General features: G+C 43.2%; 1 protein-coding gene across 1 annotated transcript; it reads left to right on the top strand.

Moving 5' to 3' along the window:
- Window positions 1-226: 226 nt before the first annotated feature.
- Window positions 227-4,510, top strand: LOC147453250 (potassium transporter 10-like). The gene is made up of 9 exons (XM_086518691.1): window positions 227-509; window positions 821-1,046; window positions 1,126-1,371; window positions 2,213-2,263; window positions 2,337-2,597; window positions 2,684-2,736; window positions 2,831-2,945; window positions 3,033-3,287; window positions 3,381-4,510. Exons 1-9 carry the CDS (start codon window positions 396-398, stop codon window positions 4,427-4,429), a joined length of 2,370 nt encoding a protein of 789 aa, XP_086374817.1. The 5' UTR covers window positions 227-395; the 3' UTR covers window positions 4,430-4,510.
- Window positions 4,511-25,959: the final 21,449 nt, after the last annotated feature.

Here is a 25,959-nt window from a genome sequence, read left to right on the forward strand (position 1 = left end):
AATGACTTCCCCGTGCTCCCCCCACTCCTCCTGGGCGCGACCCGGCTCTAAGGAAGCCGGATTGTAAACACGTGCTGAAAAAATATGAAATTTATTTCCCGGTTCAAATTGCGGAACAAAACAAGGAAGACTGTGTGCGTGTGAGAGCGCGCGCGCGCGCTTGCGTGCGCATGCAATCTGGGTCCTAGTGGGTGTGACTAATTAATAAGACGGGGGGTGAGGCCTGCATTTGCGGGCTGTGTAGAGACCTTCCAATCTGGGCTTGCCTGTTACTAGGGTTTCTGCCATTTCCTTCTCGTCCTGCTCTCTCAACAGGGGCATGGGGGCTGGTCCTCCTGCCTCCGCTTCTCTGGTCGCTTCTGCCTCATTTGCATGCTTGCGTAAGTGCGATAGCTATGGCAGAGTCTTCTGAGGTCTCCACTGCCGGCAAGCTCTTTGAGCTCAATCAGCGCCTGGATCAGCCATTAGATGTAGAGGCTGCTCAGATTGCAGGTTTACAACAGCCAAAGGTTCTCTCTCTCTCTCTCTCTCTCTCTCTCTCTCACACACACACACACACACACACACACACACACACACACACACACACACACACACACACACACACACACACACACACACACACACACACACACACACACACACACAGAATGTCTGTCATTTGAGGCCTTGAATTTGTAGAGCTGTTTTTTCTTTTGAATATTCTGTGGGCGATTGTCCTAGCTATCCATTATCGGTGGCTAATCTATGGACACTTTGATATCTTTGGCCAATACAACGATCTTCTTTACCATAATGCGTGCGACTTTGTTTGTTTCAGGCTCGCTCCGCTCTTGTCATTTTGAGTTTTGCCTTCCAGAGCCTTGGAATTGTGTATGGTGACCTCGGAACATCTCCTTTGTATGTCTATCACAGCATATTTCCTGATGGGTTTACTGACAGAGAAGATCTTATGGGAGCCCTCTCCCTTATTATATACTTGCTGCTTCTTATACCCCTCATCAAATACACATTCATTGTCATGCGAGCCAATGACAATGGAGAAGGTAATTCGACCACCGAACAATCGCTTCTTCTCCATCAAGGGCAATGTTTTGATAACAAGACCTGCATACTTGCCTGTAGGGGGCACCTTTGCTCTTTATTCACTAATCTGTCGACATGCTCGTGTTGATACGATACCTAGTCAGCATTGGACGGACCGGATGTTAACTACATACTACCAACATAGTCTTGATCAAAAGACAGTAGCAGGAAAGACGACACGCTGGCTGGAGGAGAATCGATATGCTCAAAAGCTTCTTGTTATTCTGGTACTTTTTGGAACCTGTATGCTCATCGGGGATGGCATATTGACTCCTGCAATTTCAGGTGCGTTGCAGTTGTGGCATCTTGTCAGCCTGGCGATGAGCTTACAATAAGGGCCTTTTTTGGCTTCACCATATTATGACAAGGGCTTTTCTTCCATTGCTCAAGAAAACGCGGCGGGGGATTTTGGGGGGGGGGGGGGGATGCTGGAGTTAGCACATTGTGTATATGCTGCATATATGTTGGCCATGTGTGTCCTGCTTAGAAGCATAATTATGCTTTATCTCACTTCAATGATCTCGACATCCAGATTAAATATTATTGATAAGCTTTTAGCTGGAGGACAATTTACAATTTAATGACAAAATGCAAAAGCATATGTATGTAAGAACCTTCGTGTGCTATGTGCAAGCTAAGAAGGGTACAGCATGGCATGCTTTTTGTGCATGTGGCCGTTTGGTGCATATATAAAAGCTGGGGGCCTATCGAACTCTTGCAGAAACTCTGCTGTGAGTGATTTCAGCAATGTTTATCGAGGACATTGTTTGGTGTAGAGGAAAGTTCCTGTTTAAGGATGCTGTTGTGTCTTTACAAATGCTTGAAAGCAAGATTACACACTGGTCTGAGATGATTATAAATAAAGCTGTGTACGCCACGAAGGGTAGAGCATGTCATGCTTTCCGTGAAGATTCAACACATCCTTAGCTGGAAATTCCCTCTACACTGAAAATTGTTTTCAAAAAAGATTTTTGAAATCAAAGATTAAAGAGGTGCTGTAAGAGCTAGATGGACCATAGCTTTATGGATATGCAACAAAGAACACCAAATTGACAACATGCATGGGTGCTGGAAAGCAAGATTTGACAAAACGCTTCCTAGATCTAATTCTTTTGGTATGATGCAGTGCTTTCCTCGGTCAGTGGGATACAGGTCAACAAACCACACGTAAGCGATGGTGAGTGTGTGCTAGATGGTTTTGGGTAGTACATTTCAGTTACCAGCATGTAATGTTGCTGTGTGCATTGCAGATTGGGTGGTGGCAGTAGCCTGTGTTATTTTAGTGGGGTTTTTTTGTGTGCAACGATTTGGCACCGACAAAGTGGGTTGGTTTTTTGCTCCGGCAGTTTTTGTTTGGTTTCTTTCCATTGGCCTAGTTGGAATTTACAACACAGTCAAACATGATCACGAAGTGGTGAAGGCCTTTCTACCTGTGTACATAGTCCGATACTTTAAAAAACATCAGAAGAAGAGCTGGGTATCTCTAGGAGGAGTTCTTCTGAGTGTAACAGGTGAAGCTTTATGACATTGGTTTTTTGCTGCTATTGCTGCTCCATATTTGGAAGCACAGCTTAGATATAGGACTCTCACCTTGCAGGTACTGAAGCACTATATGCTGACGTTGGGCATTTTACAGCATCGTCAGTTCAGGTTGGTGAGAACTTGCTTGCAACAGATCCCCTTGTTTCATGTATTCTTTAGCGGCATCCCTAAAAATTACATACTAATCTATCTTTGCGTCTAGATTGCTTTTCCGTGTTTTGTACTTCCTTGCCTTCTTGCGTCATATGTGGGTCAAGCTGCATACCTTTCCAAGCATCCTAAGGAGGTTACACATGCCTTTTACAGATCCTTACCTGGTATGTTTTGTGCAAGTATATGTTTCTTGTATCAAGGATCAAAGCGCCACTGGTTTATAGATTTTCAATAATTTGGCGTCATTACAGACCCAGTGTATTGGCCAATCTTTGTGGTTGCAACGATTGCTGCTGTCATTGCTAGTCAAGCCACGATAACTGCCACATTTGCTACAATCAAACAAGCAGTTGCTCTTGGCTGCTTTCCAAGGGTAAAAGTTGTTTACACCTCGAGCAAGCACCTGGGGCAGGTCTATATTCCTGAAATCAATTGGATTTTGATGATTTTGTGTATCGTCATAACGGCCGGTTTCAGGGGAACAGTTCAGATAGGAAACGCATATGGTCAGTGTGCTGAGATTTATCCGATCTGCGTTTCTTCTCTTTCAATAATGTTTTTGTCGGAAAGCTCAATATGTGACTGATTTGATTGTGCAGGCATTGCTGTGGTTGCGCTGATGCTTGTGACCACCGTACTTATGACACTTGTGATGCTTGTTGTGTGGAGGACAAGCATAGTCTTTATTGTGATGTTCGCATCTGTCTATTTGGCTGTGGAGTTGGTCCTCCTGTCTTCGATGCTCTTTAAATTTGGTCAGGGTGGATGGGCACCTGTGGTCATTGCTGTTGTGTGTCTTATGGTGATGTTTACATGGCATTATGGCACCTTGAAGAAATATGAAGTGGAGCGGCAAAACAAGGTTCCAGTGAGCTGGATTCTTGGCCTGGGCCCTTGCCTTGGACTTGTACGGGTTCCTGGAATTGGGTTTATATATTCAGAATTAGCGCATGGGGTCCCTTCAATTTTCTCTCATTTCATGACACATTTGCCTGCTATACATTCAGTGGTGATCTTTGTTTGTGTAAAGTATCTTCCTGTCAACATAGTCCCTCAGGAGGAGAGGTTCCTATTTCGTCGGATTGGCCCAAAGGAATTTCGTCTCTATCGTTGTGTGGCAAGATATGGATACAAGGATTCACATAGGCGGGACGACAAGTTCGAGGAGCACCTTCTGACAAAGCTCTCCCTGTACATTAAGCAAAACTGTCCATCTGAAAGCTCCTCGGCATATGAGGAAGGGAAAATTATACAAACACCACCTGAATCTTCATTTATAGCGGATGAGCAACACACGATCGACACGCAGATAGAGCTTTTTAGTGAAGACTCAAGTATGTCCAAGCGGTCTGTTGAGATAATGACGCCGACTCACAGCAAGCGTGTGAGATTTTCAATTCAGCAAGTTGAATCAGAATCGGATGATGATGATGAAGATGTTGCTTTCTTACAGGAAGCAAGACAAGCTGGTGTTGTGCATATTCTTGGGGATTTAGTGATAAGAGCGAAGCCGCATTCAAGTGTGGTGAAGAAGTTCCTCATCGACTACGTTTACGCATTTCTACGAAGAATATGTCGAGAAAACAGTGCAGCTCTTAATATCCCACACCAGAACCTCTTCAATATAGGGCAAGTATACTTTGTCTAAAACTCCTATGGCCAGGGGGTTTTATAGATATATCACACCAACTGTACATAAGAATCTGAGTAGTAGCAATTTTGTTTTCTATATTTTTGCTAGATGTTCTCAAAACACACACACACACACAGACACACACACACACACACACACACACAGAGAGAGAGAGAGAGAGAGAGAGAGAGAGGGTTTCGTTATGGTTGAATAATGAATTACAAGTTTTTTTTTTCTAGTTTCAATCTAAAGAGTAAAGCATTGCTATGAGGCGTCAATACATCTTGAAGTGCATGCTCTTGCAGACCTCCATAGAAAGAGTTTGTGCTCTAGCATTCAACATTCTTTCCAACTTCTACCGTCTACGCCACAACTAGTTGGTATAATCAGCTACAGAAGTCCTGAAAGTGCAAGTAACGGTCGAACTGTTACTTGCACTTTCAGGACTTCTGTAGCTGATTATACCAACTAGTTGTGGCGTAGACGGTAGAAGTTGGAAAGAATGTTGAATGCTCTTGTGCATGGATTTGGATCTTGTACTTGGTCTTGAGCTAATAGTTAAGACCATAATTGAGCCTCTTGCACATCGTAGTACAAGTAGTCATCAATCTAAGTTCCAAGCACCTTTTATTTCCTTGTGGATAGTGTCTAGAGAGTTTTCATTACTACCAAACTGCATCGAAGCACCCAAAGAGTGTAGCTTAGTTGGTTGAGCCTTCTTGGTGTAACTCCAAGGTTGAGGGTTTGAGGCTGAGGCTCACGGGTGGTACCCACTTCCCCGTGGTAAGAGTTGTTCCCATGATATGGCCCCTTGTAGGTGTGATGTGTACAAGTCCTTTTGTAGATGCACAGATATGTATAAAGTTCTCAGTACTACCTTCCTTGCTTTTATGGTGTAGATTGTGCTGCAACACAGTATTAGTACCACTAGCTTTGAATTGAATTTCCTGTTTCAACCCTCAATAGTTTTCACCTAAAGGATTGAAAAATGGTTATAAAGCCCATTGCCTGGCCCTAAGGTTAGTCTTGTACAGAAAGCTTGTAGAGGGAGCCACTTTTGTGGCTTTAACAGTCTAGAGCAAGAAAGCTCTTAAAAATCCTCGAGAGGAAACCTTCTCAAGCAGATTTTCCCAACACATTGTATAAGTTCACAAAATAGTAATTAGAATCAAGCCATCATTGAAGGCATGAACTTTTGTAAAATTATAAAGGAAGTCTATATTTGGCTCTTAACTCCATAAAAGAAGAAAGTAAGCAAGCAATCACAGTAAACAATTTTGGTCAGAATGTTTAGGGTCCTTTGTCTTCCAATTCACATCTACATAATCCATAATAAAATTATCAAAGAAATAAACTCCAAAGCTACATAATAAAAAGGTAAGGTTGATGTTTTGATGATATATAATGGAAAACTCTCCCTCATATTGACTTCTAGGACACATTGGAAAGTTGTTTTCTCTCCTACATTAAGTGGTGAAGGGGGGACTAGGAGGGTACCCCTACCTCACTCCATAAAAGACTAGTTTTAAGAGACTACATAGTTGAAGAGCCTCTCTCTCGGATGCCAAATTGTAAGCTTCCAAGCTCGTTACTCTCGAAAAGTTTTTATCAATTAGAAGCTTGATAGAACTTGTCATTGGCTTTCGATGACGTTTGCTATGGCTAAACTTGAAGCCCCTTCACATACTTAGAGAGATTTTTCAACCGAAAGACTAATAAATAACCCCAAGAAAAGTTTCTATATTAATGTTCCCATCGAGGTAAAGGAACAAGATTTAAACAAGACTTTTTCAACCATCGTGCAAACTGCGAGCTCACCCTCTGCTAACCCTAGAGATGGTGAGTTAGTCATGGTCACACATGTCCATCACCCCCTCTGGTACAGGGGGGGTGCTATAGCCCCAATCACCCCACTTCTGCCCCTCATGAGAATGTGCTTTTCAAACAGGGCATGCCAGCCTTTTTACTCAGCAACTTTCCCACCATCTCCCGCTACAAGAAGTACGTACCAAAGTAAAAAGGTGTCAACGATGCCCTTCCAACGGAATCTCTTCCGCCTTGCTCAGGAGGGCGCCACTTGGAACTCACCTGACGCTACACCGAGCTTTTTTGGCCAACACAACCAAGGAGTGGATGACGAGCGTCCTGGAAGAAACCCCTCAAACCCTGGAGGTAAGCCTATGGTAATCCTTCCTGCCTCCCAAGTCAAGAAAATAGAAAGGGACTTAGAATCAAGGGCACTTATTGGTCTCATAGCAGGTCCTCGTCCTCCTGTAGAAGTACTAAGGACCTAGGTCAAGAACCAGTGGGGCAATAGAGGTTGTGAGGTTGAGTCAATCTAGGCACTACCTAAGAATCATTTCCTGTTCATGTTTTAAGACCTCTGAAATGGCATTTGAGATTCTGAGAGCACATGGCATTAGGTAATTAGAGCCTCTCCACTATGCCTCTTCAAATGGTCCAAAAGCTTTAACCTAGAGAAATCTGCCCTAGAAAACTATCCACTCTGGGTGGAACTACCTAATTTACCTCTGCACTACCACCATCATCTGAGAATGAATGGAGAACAAATAGGGAATGTTCTAGGGGGCAAACCTCAAAAGGAGTTCAACCCCTCATGGCACCCACAACTGGACTTGTCGAAACCATTAGATGATTCTATCATTATTGCCACCGATGATGGGCACTTCATTGAGCAACCAATCTCCTACAAACATCCTTCCAACCCATGTTTCCACTATGGGGCTTTGTGAGAGAGTGTCCAGTCAAGTTTCCTCCTCCTCCTTCCCTCCAGCCCCTCAACGTGACTTTGGAGGAGATAAAAGCCAAAAGACAGAAACTTCCCCCTCATCTCAGCCAGCTAACCCCAGCACGAATGGAGGCCAGGTCAGAAGGGAGAATTACAAGGGAAAAACCAGAAACATTAACAAGTTCTCGCTTCTAGCTGAACTACCAGAATGGGTAGACTCAGAAGTATCTGAACCAAACTCTTCAGACTTTGAAGAGGAAGAAATAGTTGCCACTCCTAGGGAGAAACTGAATAAGGACAAAGGTGAAGAGAACAACTTGCAGTTGGAAGTCATAGATAAGCTTCTTGACCTCCACCAAATCTCCCGACAACCTCTCCAAGAAGTCAACACCAACCTAGCTCCAATGCCAATGCCAATGGATATACACAAGGACAACAAGAGGTCTCACTTTGCGGTGGCAAGGACCCCCTCCAAGAGTCAACAAGAGAAGGGGGAAAAAAAGTGAATAGATGAAGCTACTTTCCTGGAATGTGAAGGGGATCTTTGATCCCACCAAATCCAAAAAGTTAAGTCAATGGCTCAAGGGTAACCCTGCTGATATATATGCTCTTCAAGAGATCAAAGTGGTGGGGGATGACCTCACAAGGAGATCGAAAGAAGTAAACCCAAACTTTTGCTGGATCTTTTCTTACCGTGACAGAGGGTCAAAAGGCACAAAAATTGGGTTGAAAAAAGAGCTTGCTACAAAAATAGGTTCAACCGGAAGGAGTCAATTTTGGTGTGCTATCCCTCTCCCACACCCTTTTAATTATATGTTGATCTCAGTCTATGCAAGGGGGAGTGCTAGCAACAGAGCTTAGGTGTGGGAGGAGATTGCAGCCACCAAAGTACTTGTCATTCTGGTGGGAGATTACAACATGGTTGAGTCCTTGGAAGACATGTAACATTTAATGGCCTAGTAACTTGTGTGTAGCGGAAAATAGCATGAACATAGTGAGCATTTCATTAGAATAGATTCCTAATGAGCATAACAAGAGTGCTTAGGTGGAGAGAGCAACAAAAAAGCTTAACACCTAGTTAGATAGGCATGAACAATACTTCAAAAGAGAGAGAAATTAAGCTATTGACAACAGTTGAGGACCGGATTTTCATGGAGCTAGTCCAGGTTTCCCCCATTTAGGGAGACATTTTACAATACAATTCTTTGTGTTCCTTCAATAACTAGCTAGTGCAATGAAGATGAAAACTTCAAGCACTAAGCAAACACTTATAAAACACAACATCAATTCCCTGACGATCTTAGACCCAAGACCTCACACACCTTCGAAGATGGTGAGAGCTAGCGGGGTATGAGAGTAGATAAAGAGGAAGAAGGACAAGAAAGATATACATCTCCTCACATAACCACTCTTATTAGCATAGCATTGCTTAGTAATTAGCATGGTAGAGGAGATGAGCATGCATTGAAGCTTGGCTCTTGGTTGGATTTGCATCACAAAGCCAAGCGTTGTTGGTGTAGGCCTCCCTTCTCACAAGCTTGGAGTAGGTGATAAGATTTCCATTTAAAGGTTGATAAGGAGAGAGCGAGTCTTCTTGCTTCACACATGAGTTAGTGTAAGTGTGTGTGGAATAATGCCTTTGAAAAATCAGCCCGCTCTCTCTCTCTCTCTTGGTCGACCCCTCTTGCTAAATCCTCTTGGTGGCACCTTATTGGACCTCTCCAGGCTTAGTCAATAGGATTTAAGAAGCATAAGTGACAGCCTTCTGACATGTGTCCCCCTTTCCCCGTTTGTGAGAGCTTTAGGTAATTAATAAATGCAACTAAACTCTCATTAGACCCCTTTGTCTCCTGGCCAATAAGAATCAGGCAAGCCATTGGGCTGCTGAATGCTCATTGGACCCCTTGGGAGACTGTCCAATAGTCTTCTAGAGAGCTTAATTCTTATTGGTTCTTTTATTAAATGTTTTTAAATGAATTAAACTAGATTTACTCTAGCCTAATTCTCATTGGTACTCTAGATACTCTTGACTTATGGGATGCTACAACTAAAGGAGAACACACCTGGAAAAACTATGGCAAAGATCATCTGGCAAGGAAAGCCAGGCTAGACAGGTGCTACATTTCTCTACAAGCTGCCAACATATTCAACAGGATTAAGGCTAAACCCAAATATACCTCTTGCTTATCATATCACTACCCATTGATCATTACTCTGGATGACAAGGCAAGCAAGCTGAGGAATAGTTGGTTTCATACTGACCCTGCTCTATTCTCAAGACCAGAGGTGACCAGTGAAATTGTTGCTATCTGGTCAATATTGTTTTCTCAAGGCTACTCCCCAGCAAAAGGATGAAATACGTTGAAAAAGACAACACTTTCTCATCAAGACAAGAAAAGCTATCACTAGAGTAAGAAGGGAAAAGAAAAACCAAATATACTCAGATCTATGTAAGATAGAAGCTTCCTGTTCAGGGGGTAAAACCACACAAAACAAAACCTCAGCACTCAGAGGTCAAATGAGGGCTGAAGAGGACTTGCACCTACAACATACAACTCTATTCTTCAAAGAATGGTGGGCAGGAAAAGCTGACAGACCCACAAAAGAGATGTTCAAGAGTCTGAGAAGGAAGAATGCCAGAGATTTTGTCCCCAGACTTAACACATGAGAAACACCAACTGATTCTGAGCAGAACAACCTTCTTTTTGTTCAAAAACACTTTGAGTCATTGTTCAACCCCAAAGAAGTACTCACATAAGAGATATTAAAGAACAGGGCCATCATCTGGGAATTCAAAAAGAAAGTCAAACCTGCTGAACATGTGCCTCTTATTGACTCCCCATAGGCCAAGTTGACATGTTCTCAAAAATTGAGTCCCTTAAGACTAAAAACCCCCCTGGTTTGGATGGATTACCCTCTGAGTTTTTTAAGGTGTTCAAAGAGATTGTAACCCCTCACTGCTGCTAGTATACGAGGAAGCTATCAGGTTCAATGACCTTTCCAATTTGATAAACACACGAGTCATTAAGCTGCTTCACAAGAGAGGCCCTAAGGAGGAATTTGGGAATTGGAGACCTCTTGTCATAATAATCAATAGCTGATTCTCCTAAATGATTTTCTCATGTTAAACTAATCATTTAATATGGGGAAGTGCCAGGGGAGAAAAAGCTAGAATATTGGTTAAGCTAGTAGACCGACCACATTAGGGATCCAAAGGAGGGAAAATAGGGATTCAAAGGGGGGGGCCATCTGCAAAAGAGCTATGTGAAACAATGGGCTCAAAAGACCCTAAGGTTCAGCCCATTAAGACTTCTAAAATGCTAAGGTTCCAAAATTCAAAGGTTGTGTCCAAAGGTCAAACATTAGGGGAATTGGATGCTTTGAGTGTGTCCCAAAAAGTCTTTGTCAAGCCCTACATAGGAGGGGGCGAGCCCAAGAAGTAGGGGGATGAGAGAGAAACACCCACACACACTCACAAGCTTCATTTGTACACAAGGAGAAAGAGGGACACACGTCAGCTCCCTAGGGCAGATGCCCACAAGGGGTACTCAGATCCTATTGGATGACCATGGAGGTGGATCAATGAGAATTAGGCTAGAGTAAATCTAGTTTAACTAATTTAAAAACACTTAATAAAATAACCAATAAGAATAAATCTCTCTAGAAGACTATTGGACAGTCTCCCAAGGGGACCAATGAGCATTCATCAACCCAATGACTTGCCTGATTCCTATTGGCCAGGAGGCAAAGGGGTCCAATGAGATTTTAGTTGCATTTATTGATTACCTAAAGCTCTCACAAAAGGGGAAAGGGGACACATGTCAGAAGGCTATCACTTATGTTGCTTAATTTCCATTGGCTAAGGCTAGGGAGGTCCAATAGGGTTGTAGCATGAGTAATTAGCAAGGGAGGTCGACCAAGAGAGAGAGGGGGGGTTGATTTTTGCAAGGAATTATCACACACACTCTCACACAATCTCATGTGTGAAGCAAAGAAGACTCTCTCTCCTTCTCAAGCTTTAATGGAAAGCTTACCACCTACTCCAAGCTTGTGAGAAGGGAGGCCTACACCAACAACTCTTGGCTTTGTGATGCAAATCCAACCAAGAGCCAAGCTTCAATGCATGCTCATCTTCTCTACCATGCTAATTACTAAGCTAAGCTATGATAATTTGAGTGATTATGTGAGGAGATGTACATCTTTCTTGTAAGAATACTCCTTCTTCCTCTCAATCTACTCTCATACCCCGCTAGCTCTCACCATCTTCGAAGGTGTGTGAGGTCTTGAATCTGAGACTGTGAGGGAATTGATGTTGTGTTTGATAATTGTTTTGCTTAGTGTATGAATTTTCCATCTTCATTGCACTAGCTAGTATTGAAGGAACACAAAGAATTGTATTGTAAAATGTCTCTCTTGATTGGAGAAACCATAATACAAAGCCTTTTGGAGGGGGGACCGGCTCCATGCAAATCCGGTCCTCAACTGTTGTCAATTGCTTAATTTATCTCTCTTTTGAGGTATTTTTCATGCTATCTAACTAGGTGTTATGCTTTTTGTTGCTCTCTCCACCCAAGCACTCTTGTTAATCTCATTAGGAATCTAGGGGTTGATTTTTGCAAGGCATTATCACACACACACACTCACACAATCTCATGTGTGAAGCAAAGAAGACTCTTTCTCCTTCTCAAGCTTTAATGGAAATCTTACCACCTACTCCAAGCTTGTGAGAAGGGAGGCCTGCACCAACAACTCTTGGCTTTGTGATGCAAATCCAACCAAGAGCCAACCTTCAATGCATGCTCATCTTCTCTACCATGCTAATTACTAAGCTAAGCTATGCTAATATGAGTGATTATGTGAGGAGATGTACATCTTTCTCGTAAGAATACTCCTTCTTCCTCTCAATCTACTCTCATAGCCCGCTAGCTCTCACCATCTTCGAAGGTCTGTGAGGTCTTGGGTCTGAGACCGTGAGGGAATTGATGTTGTGTTTGACAAGTGTTTTGCTTAGTGCATGAAGTTTCCATCTTCATTGCACTAGCTAGTATTGAAGGAACACAAAGAATTGTATTGTAAAATGTCTCTCTTGATGGGAGAAACCATAATACAAAGCTATCTTGTTTCTAGGCTTCAACAAGCCATGGACAATCCATCCCTCCAAAGTGAAGTGCAATGATAGCTTCGTGCTTATGGGATTCTCCAAGCTCCCCACCATGACGAGAGAACACCTAGGAAGTCTCCTTGCGAGACTTCCAAAAGAGATCTCTCTCCGATTCAAGAAGAAGAAGAGGATCCCTATGAAGGGCTCAGAAATTTGCTCCTTGATGACGCATCTCCTTCTCAAAGGAGAACTCAAGATCCTCCACCGAAGGAACGAAAAATAAGTGAGTCTCCCGCCACCTCGGCGGAGATGGCTCCACGAAGACGGCAGGCTAAATGCTCTCCATCGCCTCCAAAACGGAGAAGACCATCACATAATTCTCCACACCATACTTCAAAGAGGGATGACAAAAAGCAAGAGAAGAAAAAGGCGAGAAAGAGGACACCCTCTTCTCCATCTTCTTCATCCTCTTCCTCTTATGAAAGTGATGGTGAAGACAACGAAGATCAAGGCAAGAAAAAGGCGAGAAAGAGGTCACTCTCTTCTCCATCTTCCTCAAATTCTTCATCTTCTGAAGAAAGTGATGGTGAAACCTTTGAACCTTAAAAGAGAAGAGGCCATAGGAAATCCTATGCCGTGTGGAAGAGGTCATCCAAGCTCAAGAAGTTCGAAGAGGGAGGGAAGAGCATCTCTTTCCTTACTTACGATGGAACTTTTGGTGCTACGGACAAAGTCTTGGCCTTTATCCAACAATTCGATGTGGCGTTTGGAGATGAGGGCTTCACGGAGTCTTCTAAGCTACGCCATGTAGCTATGCACTTTCAAAAGTCTGCCACGCAATGGTGGTCTAGCCTACGGGCCAACGGTGAAGCTCCACGAACATGGAAAGCTTTAAGAGCTTCCATTATGAAGCAATTTTTGGCCACCAATGCCAAAGACAAAGTACTCACCGAATGGCGAAGCTTAAAGCTCTCTCCTTATGAATCCATTCACAAATATGTAGACAAGTTTTGGGACCTACAACTCAAAGCCACTGTCTTCAAAAAGTTGGATTTTGGAGAGTAAAAGCACCAATTTTGTGCGGGCTTAATTGAAGAAATGGCGGAGTATGTCAACTCCCAAAGGCCACGCACCATATTGGCGGTTATACACCATACTATGGCGGCCTCTCGAATTAATTTCCAAACGGGGGCTAAAAGAAATTCTAAGACCACGAAAAACAAGGGTTCCAATGAGCCTAAGGGGAAGGACAATGTCCAAAAGTCTCCTATGGGCAATCCCAACAAAGCTAAAGAGAAGGGAGTTTATAAAGGCAAAAATAAACTCTCTTTTGAAGAGCTCGAGTGTTATCTCAAGGATAACTGTTGTTTCAAGTGCGGCGAGCAAGGGCATGCGTACCTCGCTTGTCCCCAAAAGAACACCCGCCATGAACCTCCTAGAGCTACCTTGGTTGAAATCCAAGAGGAGGAAATTCACCACAAAGGATATCCTCTAAGACATGCTTGGGGAAAGGTAAGAGAACATGATGCTTTTATTCTCTTTGACCCTGGTTCTCCTCACAATTTTATATCTATAGAGTTGACCACCAAGCTAAGCATACAAGCCTGCAAGATGGGAGATGTCCTACAAGCAGACGATCCTTTCAAGGGGCAAGAAGCTTCAGCCACTTCCTTAATCGGGAAATTGAGGCTCCATGTCCAAAGCGATGTGGACAAAGAGGAGTTCTTTATCTCTCCTCTCAAGCATGAGGATGTAATGCTAGGGGCACCATGGTTTGATCGCATGGCTGCCAATGTTGATTCCTTGAAAGGAGAATCTCCTTTAAGTTCAAGAAAAAAGATATATATATAGATGCTAAGGAAATGGGTAATACTATACCCATTGTACATACACACGCTTTCAACAAGTCAATATAGAGCTCTATTTTCGTGTACATGAATTTTGTTAAAGATTCTCAAAATGAATCTAATGTTTTAGCAAAAGAAAATATACACAATCAAAAGGAATTAGAGTTATCCAATTTTCTCAAGGAGTTTCAAGATGTCTTTATTGACGACATTCCTTGTGAGCTACTTCCTAAACGAGGCAATGATGACCATGAAATTGAACTTCTTCCAGGAAGTTCACCGCCTAACAAACCTCCTTATAGAGTTTCTCAAGCTCAACAAGAGGAGATTATGCGGCAAGTGCATGAGTTAGTTGAGAAGGGCATGATTAGGCCTAGCGCATCTCCATTTTGTTCTCCTATGCTACTAGTGCAAAAGAAAGACGGCACATATCGTAAGTGTGTCGACTATAGAGCACTAAATAGGATCACTATCAAAAATAGGCTTCCCGTTCCACGGGTAGAATACCTATTTGATAAGCTACAAGGGTCCACCTACTTCAGTAGGATCGACCTAAAAAGTGGCTATCATCAAATAAGGATAGTTGATCAAGACATTGTAAAGACCGCATTTTGTACTACATTTGGTCTTTACGAATACATTGTCATGCCTTTTGGCTTGACCAATGCACCCGCCACATTCAACCGCTTGATGGAGAAGCTATTCAGGCCTCACGGAACCTTTACTGGAGTGTTCTTTGATGATATCATCATCTACTCTTATTCATTAGAAGAACACAAGCAACACCTCCAGGTAATATTTCAAGTTCTAAGAGAGAATAAACTTTATGTTAATCGAAAGAAAAGTGAATTTTTCTTACAAGAGATTTAGTATTTAGGTCACATTATCTCTCGAGATGGCATCCAAATGGATCTATCAAAGTTAGAAGTAATAAAAGGATGGCCTAAACCAAGGAATCTTCATGAGTTAAGAAGATTTATAGGTATGTGCGCATACTATAGACGCTTCATAGAAAAGTTTTCACTAATAGTAGGACCATTACATGACCTAACAAAGAAAAACATTAGGTACACATGGTCTACCAAGGAGAACAATGCTTTCAAAAATCTTAAAGAAAAGCTTATCTCTCAACCTGTGCTTACACTACCGGATCTCTCAAAGCCATTTGAGGTCCAATGTGACGCTTGTGGTGATTGCCTTGGAGCTGTTTTGCTTCAAGAAGGGCACGCTATAGGCTATGAAAGTCGAAGGCTCGACCTTGTTGAGCAAGCTCCAGGCATGTATGAAAAGGAATTCTTTGCAGTTCTACATGCCTTAGACTCATGGAAGCACTATTTATTGGGGACTCCTTTCATTCTGCTAATGGATCACCAAAGTCTTAAGTACTTCATGATGTAGACCAAGCTCTTCGACAAACAAATGAGGTGGGAAAATTTCCTTTCGCAATTTCATTTTCATATTGCTCACATTGCTGGCAAGCATAATCAAGTAGCCGATGCACTCTCAAGATGACCGAGAGTGAATGCGGTTTCCATAGCAACTCACAATGATCTATCTTCTATGATAGATGAGTATGCTATCGATCTCGATTCACAATGATCTATCTTCTATGATAGATGAGTATGCTATTGATCTCGATTCACAATGATCTATCTTCTATGATAGATGAGTATGCTATTGATCCCGATTTTAGAGATGTGATTTCAGCCCTTACATTAGGGAAGAAAGAGGAACCATTTACTCTACAAGATGGTTATCTTCTCTATGGCAATAGACTATGCGTTACTAACTCACTACGTGAGAAAGTAACGTATGAATCTCATGCTCCTCCTTATGCGGGGCATAGAGGGATTCAGTCTACCCTAAAAGGGATTGAAACATATTTCTAATCGCCTACCATGAAAGCAAACATACAGGAGTATGTTTCTAAATGTGTGGTATGCCAAAAGACAAGGTTTGATAGAGGGAAGCAACTTGGATTGCTTCAACCTTTGCCAATCCCTAATTCACCATGGGAGAGCTTATGTAATGGAAGTAGATCAAAGATCTCAATGGGAGAAGTACTTACCCTTAGTGGAGTATGCCTACAATAACAATGTACATACTTCCATGGGAAAGGCACCTTTTGGGGTAATTGAGGGAAGATCAAAAAGTCCCTTGCTACTTAAGGTACACGAGAAGATCTTCGCTGCAGATGAGTATAGCCGAGACCTACAATAATATTTCCAAAAGATTAAAGATGCTATCTCTATCTCACAGCAAAGGGAAAAGGCTGCTGCTGACAAGCACAAAAGAGCCCAAGCCTTTAAAGAAAATGATTGGGTCTTATTAAAATTTCCCAAGGCTCAATTAAGGCACACAATAGGCAAGAATCCTACGGGACACCAGAAGTACTATGCTAAGTTAGCAAAAAGGTACTATGGTCCCTTCCAGATTCTTAGGCCAATCAATGAGATAGGCCTATCAAATCAAGTTGCCAGTCATTGGCTCATACACAATGCTTTCCATGTGAGCCTACCAAAGCCTTACAAAGGAGAGCCACCTCAAGAACGAACTATTGAAGACCCACCGGAGATCGAGGACCAAGAAGAGGTGCTACAGCCTGAGTCCATTCTCCAACATGAAGACAAGGTACTAAGAGGTGTTAAGACTATCCGACGATATCTTATTAAGTTTAAGAATTATTCTTTTGAAGATGCTAGATGGATGCAAGGCATACAATTAGAGGATAACCTAAACCTTGTCAATGCTTACAATGCTTCCCTAGAGTAAGCAAATGTACAAATGTTTAAAATGAACAAAGTTTTTGTTTTATAAGACTCTTTTTCTTTATTGTGCACAAAAATGAAGTAGTATGCATGCTTAGATTAAGTTTGCGAAGACGACTTCTCCCGAACACCAAGTAGAGCTTGTCACTCTACTATGGAAGACTAATAGGACTAATGTGCAGACATGCTTGCGGTAGCTTAGGCTCTCAAGCACTGTTAACCCTCACGGCTCACGGACACCCCATCACCTACGACGGACGTGTATTATGTATTTGGTAGAGTCAGGTACCGGGCTTGTCGGACCAATAGGAAAAGGGTAAGAGTGATCGTCGATGACAGGCGCACTCTAACTGGGACATTCAAGGGATTAGTTGGCTAAGCATGGGCGCACAAGTGTGAATGGGGTGAGCTCATATAAAAGCCAACTAAACCTAAAATTCACTCATTCTCTCATTTGTGCAATAGAAGAGTGCTCTTGCTCCATCTCCATCTCCATCTTCTTCTTCTTCATCTCCTCGTGTGTGTGTGTATGTGTGTGAGAGAGAGGGAGTGTGTGTGTGTGTGCGATTGATCATTACGAAGGCACGACGGCGGCGAAGCGGTTGAGCGCGGCACGACTGCAGCTTCTTCTTCATCGCGGCGAGGAATCCACCACGAAGGCGAGCGTAGAGCGGTGAGTGACACACCCTTTGCTCTCTTGAGCTTGCTAGATTAGTCTTGTTGTGTGCTTGGAGCCATTTGTGGCTCGCACACGGTGTATCGACAAGTCCCTTGCTTCGACAGTGCGGCAAAGAGCGCTGCCGGGGAATCGCCCTGCACTAAGCCCAAGAGGCACTTTGTGCTTCTCCTATGAGTTGTTTGTAGTAGGAAAGAAGAGGAAGAGGAAGAGGAATGAGTTGTTTTTCTGTAAGTTGTTAATTTCTGTGTTGTCTGCAAGTTCTGTGATTTCTGCATAATGTTGTGTTTTCTGTTTGCACACAGTCTTTGCACAATTAGTAGTCGTTAGCTTGTTTGCAGTGAATGAATAAGTAGGAAGGCAGTTAGCAATTTCTGTTTGCACACAGTCTGTACATAGTATTCTGTCAAGGTTTGGCTGCACACAGTCTTTGCACAGCAAGGTAGTGAGAGAGGAAGTAGGTGGACAGTTAGCTCATTGTCAGTAAGCAGTTAACAGATTAGTCAGTGGTTAGCAGCGCTGTTAGTAAGTAGATAAGGTAGTGAGCTGTCTGTGAGCTGTTGACTGGGAGGTTAGGTAGGTGAGAGTGTGTGTGGCCAAGAAAGGGTCACCTGAACCGCGTGCGGTCATCGCCAAAAAAAAAAATAAAAAAAATAAAAAAAAAACCCGAAAATATTTAAGCGTGAGTGACTGGGGGGCTACACTAAAATTTTGATCGGGATCAGGATCATTTTCCCAAGCCCAAGCCCAAGCCCAAGCCCAGGCCCAGGCCTCAATCCTATGATATATACTAGACTCACTCTTATATATATACCCTACCCCCTCAAGAGGGAATGAGAGCATGTGGGACAAGTCCTCCACTCTCCTCCCTTCTCTTCCCACTTGCACCCTTAGACTTTCTAATTTGGGCCTAGTTCCCTACTAGAAATTGACGGTTTTAGGGATTCCGAGGGCATAAAGTGACCAAATGGAGGGCTGTAAAGCACGGCATGTCCCTCTGACCGAGACGCTCGTTTTGAGCTATCATACGTTCTATTCTATAGCTGGGTCAAAAAAAAAGGACCAAAAAATCAAAAAATAAATAAATAAGAAAAGACTCGGGTTGCAAAACACCCAAAATTACTAGGTGAGCAGCCTTCACGGGCCCTCACTGACACTTCTAGGGGATCCAAGTCATATGAACCTACGCTCTGGACGAGTGTTAGAGCATGAGCATATTGGTAGTGCCTCCATTTACGCGGGCACCCATTATTCCTCCACCCTAGGTTCTGGACCTTCGACCGGGACTCAAGGTAGCGCGACCCAAGATCCTCATATCGCATCTAGTGATTCTTCCTCTGACTACGAAGTCATGGAGGGGTATCCTACACCAAACCCTGATAGTTCAAGTCAAGACATGCATGCCATGGGCCCACGGCCTGGGTCCAGCGTGTTTAGCCGCTTAAAAGAGACCCTTAGTAGAGCTACTCGTTCCGAACATGCGGTTAATGAAATAAATGAAGGGAGTGGGGAAGTAAATTCGTCATTCATGCCTAAAATGGACCCTATGCTTCTTGAGAGTGTGCATGTGAATGTTCCATCCACTGCACCTCCTGATCCTTTAGGACTATCTCCCTCTGAGGTTTTACTACCCGATGGTAGGAGTCTTGCCGAAGTACAAGAGATCGAACGCTATATGCAAGCAACAAGGGAGAGGGAAATTGAGAACCTACGAAGGCTAGAACAAAGTCGAGACCTGAAAGCAAAGGCTCCTATGAAAACAATCATGCCAGCCGAGAAACCGAGTGCTCCCAAGGTAGCAGTCGCGGAGGGGCAAGCTATGGCAATAATGCTTCCACTTCAAGGAAAACCTCCAGCACGCCAGGCCTAGATGGGATATTCCTAAACGAAAATTGGGAGTATGACCTACAAGCAGAAGCTTTAACTGATCGGTACACAGGACACACCTATCATGTGGGTTGGTTAGATGTTCTACAATCCACATCGGGTGCTACTAGCATAGATGAGCAACAACAGAAAGTCTGTGATGTCCTCCATAGGATTGTCGAGTTAGAAAGACAGAACACAGGGATCAACATGCCTTCAACAGGCCTAATGAGATTCTTGGATACGGGAAAGGCCAACCAACCAACCCTCTCACAAATGGAGACTCTCTCAGTGAGCCCCATTGATCCTCCATATGTTGTTTCGCAAGGAACCTCAGTACAATATGAGCCCACAAGTGGCAGCTTTACCTTCCCAGATCTAGCTCATCTTTCTATTAATGACACTACGGCTACCATGCATATCCCAATGGTGAGCATGACAAGAAGTACACCATGGAGTTCATTTGTTAACACGGCGCCGATGCCTAGTAGCACAGTGCCCCCAACTATACCTACATGTATGTATCAATCATGTGCACCTGTCGTACCTCAGCCTCATGTAGCTCCTACACCTCCGATTATTCCAAGAGCTTACAATCCACAATGGAATTATCCAAGCTCTTATACAAGTGGAGCCATGCCATTTAATAATAACATGCCATATCAGGCACCCCCTATGCCTAGGGCCACGCCTGTAAACTTTGGACCACCGTCTGGTACACCACCATACGAAATTTGGGACCCAAGAGCCGCGCGTATGCCAAGGCCAAGGACAACTCCCATCTCACATGTGGTTCCAGGAGCACATACACCCATTATACCTGCTCAAATAGGAGATTTGGCAGCATTTGCTCAAACTATCGGTCGCTCTATTGCGGAAAACATGCGTAGTGCACCTGATAGAGAGCCTAGGAGCAAGGCTGTTCAAGTAGCTAAGCTCACACAAAAATTCAGTGGAGACGGAGATGCTAGAAAGCATATGGAAGTCTTTGAACATGTGTGCAATTCCTTTGAAGAGCACAATGAGCTACATAAGTGTAAGGCTTTGAGTTTGACCCTAAGCGGAAAGGCTGGAGATTGGTATAGAACCTTAAGAGTAGAAGAGAAAACGATCTACTCTACTCTTAGGAGACTGTTCTTAAAAGAATACATACGAGAGGGAGTACTTTGGGGTGTAGCCTCTCAGCTCCAGAAAGCCCAACGAGAAGAAGGTGAATCCATGAGAGACTTCATTAGTCACCTAAAGAATTTGAATTCTCGATGCAATCCAAACGAGTGATTCAACAACAACCAATTGCTCGATAGATTCATTAGGGGACTACGACATGAAAGTATCTATAATGGCCTATTCATTAGAGGTATCACTACTTGGGAAGCAGTCACCATGAATGCAATCCAATTGGAGGATAATTTAATGATTGCAGGAGAAAGAGTGTCTGCCGAGCCGAAGTCAATTAGCTCGCAAGCATCAGGGCATGAGCCAATGAAGATAAAGCCAATCGTGAAAGAGCAAACGATATCTGAGATGACTTTGGCAGATCTCACCAAGGCCATCCAAGAAAGCCTTAGGGGTAATCATGCTCCACAAAACACTCATATGTATCCAAGAAGGGAGAAGCAATGGTGCTCAATTTGCTTGGGCCCACATACTACGAGTGAATGCCCTACTTTCAGAGTAAAGTTTAACGGGACTTGTAACGCGTGTGGTAGGTATGGCCATCAAGCGAAGGATTGCCTAATGCTTAAACGCATCATGGAAAATAGACCGCCTATAGCTTGGGCAGACTCACCTCGAGTTCCTGCATTGATGCCTACCCCACCCATGGAGCAACAGTTGCCATTACAGCACATGGTCCCTAGAACCCAAAATGTGGTCCAAACCACACTGTTGCCACCTCCACTGCTAGGACCGCAACCCCCTCATCCAAGAGTTACACCTATGAACCAAATAGGTTGCGAGTCATCTAGTACTTATGTAGATTGCGAAGGGGACATAGACCCTAGTATCACCTATGGAGTCGACATGCTTGAGGAGTGTCCCATGTACTATATGGAAGACCATTGGGGACAAATCAAACCAGTATATCAAGCTACTGTGCTAGCAGCAAGAGGCCAAAACATTAATAGTTTTGCTAGGAGACCACCTCTTTAGTGCTACGAATGTGGTGGACCACATCGAGTAGCTGAGTGCCCCATTAGAATGCAAAAGAATGCTGCACTAATGCAAACAAGTCAAGGGAGTGCATTGGCAATGCCAATACTCATTTGTAATCGTTGTGGCATAGATCATTTGATCGCACAGTGTCCTAACAATCCAAACGCACCGAAAATCACACCATTGAACTTAATAGAGATTGTTGATGGGACACTACCAACTATAAACATAGCACCAGTGAATGCACTCACACGGTCGATGCTCCAAAAGAAAAATTACATCCTCGAAGAGAGAGATGCTGCATCCATTGGCCGAGCGAGAAAGAAGAAAACACGAAGAAAGAAATCCCTTAATGCTTCTAGCTCAAAACCTAGTTCAAAGACTAACATAGGGATAGGAGAGGATCCCGTGTATATGAATGACCCTGAGGATGACTCAGATTCGATAGAGACCACGGAGACCAAAACTATTACTACAAAGGAAAAACCCAGTGAGGAGGATCACGAGAGGGAATTACGACGAACACCAAAAGAGTATTCAAAGTTAAACCACCCAGTTGTGAACCCCCAAGATAAGCCCCGAGAGACGAAAAATGAGGATTGCAAGAGAAAGATTGGAACCTATCCAAACCCAACAGTGGAAATTGAACGAGTCCAACAACTGAGGGGTTTGGTGGAAGAAACTCAACGAACATTAGAACCTGAACCCAAACATATCCAGATGTCGGACAGAGTGTTTCCCACACAAGTTCAACCTCACAAGAACTACAGGCCGTTATCTATACCCAGTATCATTCGGGAAGAGAGTGAGGGTAGGACATCTGAAAGTGGACACACACCTTTCCTACTAGAGAGAATGTTTGGTGAGGGAATGCCCGACCCCCTTGAGGAAGTGGAGATTCCATCTTCACCATTCTCTTGTCAGGGTCCTACGTCCCACAAGATGCCATTAAATGTTGCCAAATTGATGGATTTCATGTCTTCAGAAGTTAGAACCACCATTATGTCCAAACTATATAAAGACCCCGAGCTAGTCTCAGCTCTTCGAGCCTTCCTCAATGGAGAATTACAGGCCGGATTACCACAGTTTGCACATATGACTTGGTAATGAATGATGAGGAACATTTAGCACCACCATCTGACCTAGTGGGACATGAATCTGTAATTGAAGTACCCGTTAACAAGTTGGGGCAATACTTTGAAGGTGATGAATCTAATGCTACTCTGCCAATCACTACTAAAGGATTAACTGTAAAGGGAGTCCTTGACGGTGGTGCGGGAGTCAACATGGTGACAAAGAGTTGTTGGGAGTCTATGGGGCGACCTCACCTTGAAGCCACAAGCGTAGTGGAAAAAATGGCTAATGGTTCTATTGTTACGCCTATTGGAATGCTTAAGGATCTCAGGATCAAGGTCTTGGATCAAGGTCTTGGGACACAAGGTAAGGCAGACTTTCATTGTTATGGATTTTTCCAAGCATCCTATGTCATTTGAGATGATCTTAGGGCGTCCATTCACGAGGGAAGCAAAAATGGTGCATGACTGGTCCAAAACCCACGTCTACTTACAGTTTCAAGACTCTGTCATTCGAGTTGATCTTTTAAGTGGTCGAACGCATCCTCTAGGAAATAAATTCATCATTGATAATCGATCAGACACAACAATTCACTCAGCTCCATTACTTCGTATTGTTACACGTGTAACGAAGACACGGATATTGGGGAGAACTCTCCTTATATGGATATCCTACCCGGAATGGTTGAGTCAGACAATGTCGATTGGGTACACCTAGCGGCAACTATAGACACATGGGGAGCTAGAGGAACAACCTGGGTAACACCAGATGGGGAAGAGATACCACACATTGCACCAGTAAACATGTTAGGTGTAGCGCATGTAACATCCGATGATAAGAAAGAGGCACACCTACCTGAGAGTGAAACCGATGATTCCTCAAAGGCTTCAGGCCAATACACATTAGAAACGGAATCTCAGGGAGAAATGGATTCGGAACCTGAGGAAACATCGAGTGAGCCAAGTATAGAAACTGAACACTCAAGGTCTAGTACGACCATCTATGGTAATTTATATGAGAGTGAAGAAGATACAAGCGAAGACCTATCAAGCGAGTCGAGTTCAAACATTTACCAAAATCAAAACCTTAACAAGAAACAAAGGTCATATAAGAGACAACGATATCAAGCAAATGTGAGAGCTAGGATAAACAAGGAAAGATCTACTGCAGAATGGCTTAACTATCTAGGGGCATGTGATGCTCATCGAAAGCTAGTAGACAATTGGGGTGAACATCTCCAGAGTGTCATGTGGTGCAGCCCGCGACCCATTGACCTCGCTCAATTGGAGGTTACAGAGCCAAAATTGAGTCGAACTATAAGAAGACGTCAAAACCGAGAGTTAGCACAACAACAAAAGGAGGCAGAACTAAAAGAAAGGTCTCCGTCAGGACAAGAGCCTGCTGACTTACATACGGCTCCTGAACATTTTAAATCTTATACCACGGGGGAGCGAAAGGTTGTGTATGCCAAAGCCCAACGAATACCTACCAATGGAAATAGTGGAGTCTATGATGGTCCAACGGTAGTTAAAGAGATAGAATTAGCAAAACCAGGTGAGGAGTCTAAACCAGTCTTTATTGCTCAAGACCTTACCGAAACTGAAGAGGCTGTACTTAAGGAGCTCCTCAAGGAATACAAGGATATCTTTGCTTGGACATATCATGACATGAAGGGCGTTCCACCTTCTGTGGTGCAACATACAGTTCCCATGATCAACACTGCTAAACCCGTCCAGCAACGACCCTATCCAATGAATCCTAAGTATGCCAAAATTGTACAAGAGGAGATTGAAAAACTTATCCAATGTGGATTCATATACCCTATTGAGCACTCAGAATGGGTTTCTCCAATAGTCATTGTGCCAAAAAAGAATGGGAAACTAAGAGTGTGTGTGGACCTCAAGAAAGTTAATGCAGCCACTAGGAGAGATCATTATCCCTTGCCATATTCAGAACATGTGCTTGAAAGAGTTGCGGGCAAGGAGGCTTATAGCTTTTTAGATGGGTACTCTAGTTACAATCAAATCACAATTGCATTAGAGGACCAAGCTAAAACTGCTTTTATCACAGAGTTTGGAGTGTTTGCATTTCGTGTTATGGCTTTTGGCTTAACGAATGCCCCTGCTACATTCCAACGATTAATAAACACTGCGTTTAAAGAATTTCTAAGGGAGTTCTGTGAAGCTTTCCTAGACGACCTTTGTGTTTATTCTTCTTGGGAGAAGCATTTGTTATATCTACGAAAAATATTTGAAAGGTGCAGATTTTATCGCATCTCATTGAACCCTTTCAAATGCCAATTTTGGGTTAAGCATGGAGTCATTCTAGGGCATATAGTGTCCAAGAACGGGATATCCACAGATGAGAGTAAGATTAAATCCATTGCCGATTTGCCACCACCTACTAACTATAAAGGAGTTCAAAGATTTATGGGCCATGTTGGTTATTATCGAAGGTTTATTTTAAACTTTGTCGAGATAGCGCGTCCATTGTACAAGCTTCTTATCGAGTTTCACTGGACGGAAGAATGTTATCAATCTTATGAGTTATTAAAGAAGGCCCTAACAAGTGCTCCAATCCTGCGAACACCTGATTGGAATGTACCTTTTCATGTGCATATTGACGCACCAAATTTTGCTATCGGGTGTGTTCTAACTCAACCAGGAGAACATAAATTGGACTACCCTATTAGCTTTGCAAGTCGCCAATTAAATGATGCTGAGATGAACTACACTACTACAGAGCGCGAAGGTCTAGCTATGATTTACGCAGTAAAGAAATTTCGCTATTACCTTCTTGCTACCAAGTTTGTGTTTTATGTTGATCATCAAGCATTGTTATATTTGGTAAACAAGCCGTGTTCCACAGGTTGAATTACACGATGGTTGTTAATTCTTCTTGCGTTTGACTTCAGCGTTGTTGTGAGGCCTGGGAGGAAACATGTCATGGCGGATCATTTATCTCGTATCCCTAATGGCGAAGCTCCTACGGGGGTTGATGATGAATTGCCTGATACTCCTTTGTTCATTGTTGAGACAATGCCTGAATGGAGTGAAAAGATTGTTAACTTCTTAGTTAATGGTTTTCCACCCAAAGAACTGAGAAAAGATATAGCTCGAAAATTAATCAAGGAATGCGAACCCTATTGCTTACTGACTGGAACTCTCTATAAGAGAGGAAAAGATGATGTTCTTAGACGTTGTGCCCGCGAGGATGAGTATTTATATATTCTACAAGAGGCACACATGGGCGTAGCTGGTGGTCACTTTTTAGGAAACTTGACTGCCCGAAAGATCTTACAGTCAGGCTA

The sequence above is a fragment of the Adiantum capillus-veneris genome, chromosome 8 (assembly GCF_014529385.1).
Source record: "Adiantum capillus-veneris isolate H3 chromosome 8, ASM1452938v2, whole genome shotgun sequence".
NCBI classification, from domain to species: Eukaryota; Viridiplantae; Streptophyta; class Polypodiopsida; order Polypodiales; family Pteridaceae; genus Adiantum; species Adiantum capillus-veneris.